This window comes from Chenopodium quinoa, unplaced genomic scaffold, assembly GCF_001683475.1.
Source record: "Chenopodium quinoa cultivar QQ74 unplaced genomic scaffold, ASM168347v1, whole genome shotgun sequence".
In the NCBI taxonomy this organism is placed as follows: Eukaryota; Viridiplantae; Streptophyta; class Magnoliopsida; order Caryophyllales; family Amaranthaceae; genus Chenopodium; species Chenopodium quinoa.
In genome coordinates, this window is record NW_018744589.1 from 334,914 (window position 1) to 341,852 (window position 6,939).

The window sequence follows — 6,939 nt, forward strand, 5'->3', positions numbered from 1 at the left end:
TGAAAAAAAAAACATGGAAATAAGAATTCACATCAGAAGTTTTCCCAGCATATACAATTTTCCATTACTTGGCAAAAAATGTCATGTGTCACAGAATATACCAGAGAAGGAAACTCCTTCAGTATGTTAATCAGAGAATGCACAATTTGATATACATGTAGTACATAAATGCACTAATTTGAGATACTTTACAGGTATTTTGCTGCTTCTTGTGCACGAGTCTCCTCTCCAACAAACGTATTACTCTGGCTATGAAGATCAATCACTGTACCGGACTCTGAGTGGTTCTTTTTGGTTGGCACCTTTTTCTTCTTCTCAGGTGGCCTAGGTCCTAGAGCACTAATATCGATAGTAGCACCAAATGTTCTTGAAGATTGTAATATGGCATCATACGCCTTTGAAGAGGGCTTCAGATCCTCATTTAACGCACTCAAATATAAGTCATACGCTAACCTAGGCTTGCCATCATTTGCAAGAGCCTCGATCAACGTATCATATGTGATCTCATTTGGGTCAATGCTCATACTCCTCATGCGTTGAAACCACTCGTAAGCAGCACCAGCCAGACCATTCTTTGTACATACACTAATAATTGCATTGAAAGTAACAACAGTTGGGTTGATACCTGTTGAAACCATTTCTTGAATGATATAGTCAACAAGATTAAATTTTCCAAGACCAACATAAACTGAAGCCATAATTGTGTAAGCATATAAGTTGGGTTCAACGCCAATTTTACGCATATGTTCCCACACCCGTACAGCCTCGTCATATAATTTTCCTTTTTCAAGAGCACTAAGTAATGCTCCATACGAAATTACAGTTGGCTTTTCACCTTTCTCTATCATTCTCTTGAATATATCCACAGCTGCAGTAGCTTCCGAAGCTTTAGAACAAGCTATAAGAACAGCATTCCATTCCCTACTTCTTGGTTTCAAACCTTTAGCTTCCATCTTGTCCAGCAACTTTAACCCCCATCTCCAGATTCCTCTCTTCCTAGCAGCACTAAGCAAGACATTAAAGTGAGATACAATCAGCTCATATGCCATGTTATTTGGTTTCGGCCCCTTATCTAGCATATCTTCATAAATTTCCAAAGCAGCCCACCATTTCTTAGCTTTGCCCATCAACCAGATGATATGATTGCATACTGATAAACTTATATCAGAGTGATTTTCCCTTATTCTATTATATAGCTCTTTGGCAACTGTATAATGCTCTTCACGTGTACAAGCCCAAACAAGTCGCTCATACTCTTCACGTGTTGGTGGAAGTGCAGCCTTGTCCATTTCTATAAGTAATTTCAAGACATTTGTGGTAAAATTTCCATCCTTAACAAGCCATCGCCGCATAATTTGGTAGCATATGCGACTGGTGAAGTTCTTAAGCTTAAGATACTCATAATGCCAGTCAATATGGCCATCTATCTTGAGCTCTCCACTCATATATTTCTCTTTCAGAGCAATAAAAAAGTTTAACGCACCAATCCCATCTTCCATTCTTCGATAAGCTAACAAGGCTGTAGAATATGATGGAGGAGATGGAGATAGTCCCTTGCATTTAATATCCTCAAAGAGATTTAGTGCCTCAGCTGTTCGCCCTTCTTCCACATATATGCCCATCAAAGTATTATAAGTCACGACATTCCGAGAAATGCCAACTTCATCCATCTCACTCAGCACCATGTCAACTTTATCAAGCTCTCCAGACTGTTTAACAACACTTAGCAGGCTATTATATATGTAAAGGTTAGGACAATAAGCATCCTCACCCTCTTCACACTTCTCTTTAAGCCAATCAACAACAGCCATTGCAGGTTCAAGTCTCTTTTCCCGGCCAAAGCCACTTATAATGGAAGAAAAAACCTGAAGAGGCACTTTATCTTCATCTTTCATGATCTCTTCCACATCCTCTACTGATTGTGCATGCAGCAAACATTGTGCAAGCCCACGGACATCAACTCGTCTATCCATTTTTACTTCCTCTACTTCTCCTCCACCTCTAATTTCTCCTCCAACATCATCACCACTTCTTGTACTCTTACTCAAACACAACCCACCATCATCACTTTCTAACCGCGTTTCCTTCAATTCATCAATTTCCTCCAAATCCTCATCAATAACACTATAGCCAATGGCTTGTTCCTCTAAAGCCCACCCCACCGGAAAGCACAGCCCGGCTGAACTTCTCGATTCACCCGAAAGAAACAGTTTAATTTTATCACACTTAAAGAAAACCCTAACACCTATATCATCAAAATCTGACCTACTATGCTTAGAAGACCTCCTCAGATGAACAATTGAATCAATTCTGCCCAAATTTTTCCTTCTAATTCTACTTCTTATACACCCAAAAGAAGCAACACCCAGCTGAAATTCAAGCTGGGGTATTTCCAATAATTCCCCTCTCAAAGGCCAAACACTTAAAGTTTGCATTTTTAACAATAATTCAGGAATTAAATTCAAAACCCATCATGAAAAAACACAATTACAAATCAAAATTACAGTAATTTAGCTCCAGTTCTTCTTTCAATTTCATAATTTTCTGAAATTTATGAAAAGTAAATTCAAAACAACGCTCATTTCTTTCAGGTTATATGTATCTGAAAATAAACAAATTATATGAAATTCAAAGCAAATTAAGAATAGACGTGGAAATTGAAGGATAATATTAGTTACCCAGAAAAAATGGGAAATTTGTGGACTAGAGTGAATGCCGTGGCGGTCCAAAACTCCGGCGAGAGAAAATGTTGACGTGGATAACTGTATGAAACAGTGGCGGAGCCAGGATTTGTAATCCGGGGGGACAATTTTTAGATGTTTAATAATCGACAATAATTATAAGAAAAAAGAAATTGATCACATAAATTGTTTAATATATATTTGAAATCGCTTATGAGATATGACAATTATTCTTACATGGTGAAAGAGGAGTTGTAAAAAAATTAATTGCATATTAAGAAATTTATTAACCAAATTTTTTTTTATGCTGGTAAACCCCAATTTTAAGGTATGTAATCCTTAATAATCGATAAATATGATTTATCAAATGATAATCATTTACACAAATTGATAGTAGATGTAAAGGGATTTGGGTTACATTTTAAAAAAAAAAATAATAATAAATAAATAAACTTTCTTTGACTAAAAATAAAATTGGAAACTTAGTTCCAAACAAGCTATAAAAAAATAGAATTTAGGCACACATAATTAGAGAGATAAAAAAATACGGAGACATGTGTTCATTACAAATAGTTTAATAACACATTAGTAATCACTATCAACAAGGCGATACTTGATTAAACAGTTAAATGAGAGTAATTAGAGGTTTGAAGACTTATAATACTTTGTATATATAAATTACATACTATATAATGAAATTTAAAAACCAGTAAAAAAAAAATGGCAAAATCCAAAAACAAGAAAAAGAAGTTAAATAGGAGCACTTTGTATAAACTATAAAATGAAATAAAAATAAAGTCCAAAAATAGCAAAAAGAAACAAAAAAAATGATCGGGTAAAGAATCGAACCTAGGATCAAAGAGAAATACAAGCTTTACTCAAGCCCATCAACCACCAGACCAAATGTTTTCTTTGTTATATAAGGTATACATGTAAGGTATTTATTCTTATTTACAGCATTTATTTAAGCTAACATAAATTAAATTTTTTTTTGGAAAAATGGGGGGACAACCGTCCCCCCTTGTTCCTACATGGCTCCGCCCCTGGTATGAAAGGATGGAGTTGGAAGTGTGAGCAAGTGATAACTCCCTCAATAAGTGAATAGTTCCGTCCACTTATTACATGCCTATTCTTTTTTAGGTTACTAAAATTAAGTGCCTGTTTATTTTTATAAATTGTATTTTTTGTCAATATTATTTTTATTTTTTTAGGAAATTCTCAACGGTGCTCTTTAAGTTTTTATTTTTCTCAATGGTAAACACTAAAATATTAAATTATCTTTGGTAATCTATAATTTGTAAAATTAATTCAGTGGTAACATTAGTTAAGCATTTTAAAGAATATTAATCATGGTTAATGTTTTAAAAGAGAAGGAAAAGAAAAATGTCTAAAATACCCTTTTTAACAAAAACCCACCACCCCACTTCTTCCCCCCTGCCACCCCTACCCACCCAACTCCCGGCCGGCGCCGACAGTGCCATCCAAGATTCCCTCCCCGACGCCGGCGCCAGGCTGAACACCTTCTCCGGTTGCTTCATTGGGGTTTTCAATTAGGGATTTCGTGGGTTTTACGGGGGGGGGGGGGGGTCCGAGAGGGAGGAAAGGGAGGCGTCGCGACAGGGGGAGGGAATTGGCGCCGGCGCCGGGGGAGGGAGGTCAGGGAGAGGTCGGCGCCGTGGGCAAGTGGCCGGATTGGGTTTGGGCATTGGGCAAGTGGAGTACTAGAATGGCTGGTGGGTGATTTTTTTTTCTTTTTAATTGGTTAAAATAAAGAAAAATCTGATTGTTTTTTCAAGGGTATATTAGTCAATTTGCCTTTTATTAACTATGGTTAAGCTTATATTTGTAGATTAATCTCATTAATGTCACCATTGTATTAGTAATACAAATAGTTGATTACCAAAGATAATCTTATTTTTAGTTGTTTTCCATTGAGAAAAATAAAAACCTTAAGAGTACCATTGAGAATTTTCCTTTTTTTTTTTTATGATTTGTCATCATTTTTTTTTGTACTTTACAACAATTCCCAATACTTTCTCTTTCTTAATTCTCAACCACCTTTTCTTTCTCTCTATCTCTCTATCTCTCTCTAACCCCACATGCATATTTGTAATCCCAATTTTTAGTTTTAAGGAATCTTTAACTTTCTTAATTCCCGTGCAAAATGAGAAATAGACATGTAATAAAGGGACGGAGGGAGTAATGATTAATTAAGGGATAAATGAGTTTTTACAAAGTGACTAATTTATTAAGGCACAAATGTAATTTAACGTAAAAGTTAAAACAGTAATTACTACTTAGACATGGGGCGAGTTGGGCCACAAGCGGCACAGACACAACACGAGCCTGCTTGCAGCCTAGCAATATCTATATCTATTAATATTGTTGTATTATGAATATGCAAAAGTAGTGTGGAGTATATATAGTAATATTGATGTCAAATTCAAGTTTCAAACCTAATTGGTCTTAGTTCCTAGCTAGAAAAGGCAAAAAAATTAAAAAAAAATAAATAAATAAAATAAAATAAAATATAATGATGACATCATATGTAAAATTTGGAGGGAAATTTTTTAATGAGAGTTTGACACGTAAGCACTTTAAGAAATTGATGACGTCAGCAACGTTTTGTTTTAGTAATAGTTAATAGATAATGTTCTTATAGCGTGTATGTTATGAACTATGAATAATGAAATTAAGAAGAAATCCTAAGAACTTAGATATTGTTTATTTATATGTCTATCTTTATAATTTTACTTTTGCATATTGCAATATTGATGGGATATTATCCAAAACTCGACAAGATCATTTTGGACTAAATTCATGACATCTCAACCTGAAGTTTTTTTTTTTTTTAAATGGTCTCAACCTGAAGTTTGAGCATGTGAGAGTTGTAATGTTTTATTCATTTGTGTTTCTGGAAACAGAATGCCCTGGGAGTTTTAGGTTAGTAAGGGTAATAAAGATGTCCTAGAGCTATGTCCAATGAATGTCCGAATTTCCCTCAGCTATGCCTTGCTGTCCGAGAGCTAGGCCTGCAAAAGAGAAAGAAGGTTAACTGCCCCGGGGGTGTGACCCGGGAAAGCCCCTCCGATGCTTAAGTCAGCGAATGTACTTTATAGAGAGAGAAAGTGGAGAGAGAGAGTACTTTAGAGAGAGAAAGAAGAGAGAGAAAGAAGAGAGAGAATGTTAGAGAATTAGGAAAAAGTTACCATCATCAATGATTGGAGAGCTATTTATAGATGTACTTTCAGGTGGCAGAAGTTTTACTTAATTGGACAGATTAGGGGTAAATCCGTACTTTTCTCTAACTAATGATGGGCTGGATCATGGAGGGGTATTTTCATAATTCCAGGTCAATGGGCTTAGGACAATGAACTAGGCCCAAACATTTAGCCCCACGCGTGATGTGGGAACGAGATCACATGAAATTTGGATATCACGCGGAATAGAGATGAGAGAAAGTATTACATATGCTGGAGTAAATCCCGAGGCATACCCGAGGGCTAAAACGAGCCCCAAGGGTATCTGAGGGCTAAAAGAGCCCCAAGCGACTTGCAAGGATGAAAACTAGCCCCAAGCAATGCATTGAAGGTACTTTAAGTTAGATGATTGAGTAGTTTGGAGAGCTAATCCTGATGATGGCTTAGGGATAACTGATGATCTTTCCCTTTTCAGAATATTTTCTTCAGGTTGAGATCCATGAACTTTGCTGAAGGCATATCTTGTCTCCATTTTTGACTACCTTTGGGGTTTTAGAGATAAGCTGATGATGATTCAACGTTAATTAAGCTTGTAATTAAACTTAATCCTTCAATGGTGGCTTTCTAGGCTCAAGCATCACTTAGGCCCATCTGAACCAGGGTTTTGAGGAGTTTCCATATGAACTCCCACCCCTCCTCATTTGCTTTTCATTCTTTTCATTTGCATTAGAGAAAATTCTCAAAAATTCTCCCAAGTTCTTGAGAGTTTGAGTGTTCAAGTCACATCATTCAAGATCACATCCCCAAGTTCTTCCAAGTTCATCAAGATCTTCAAGAGGTATGTGAAAATTTTCACTTTTTGATTTATTTTCATAGATCCGAAAGCATGTCTAGGCGTTTTTGTACTTGAAAATTCTGAAATTTTGAATTTATACTAGGAGTAGATATACTTGAACTTTGAATTGAATTAACCCCAGGATAGAAGGGCTATGACCAGCTGTAAGTAAGGATTTTTCTTTGTAACTTTCGAATATTTTGGGGTTTATGTTTGATAATTT

The 6,939-nt window shown here is 35.9% G+C and overlaps 1 protein-coding gene across 1 annotated transcript; it reads right to left on the reverse strand.

Moving 5' to 3' along the window:
• LOC110699520 (pentatricopeptide repeat-containing protein At3g46610-like) lies at nt 1-2,782 on the reverse strand. The gene has a single exon (XM_021877011.1). It carries the CDS (start codon nt 2,433-2,435, stop codon nt 189-191), a length of 2,247 nt encoding a protein of 748 aa, XP_021732703.1. The 5' UTR covers nt 2,436-2,782; the 3' UTR covers nt 1-188.
• Nucleotides 2,783-6,939: the final 4,157 nt, after the last annotated feature.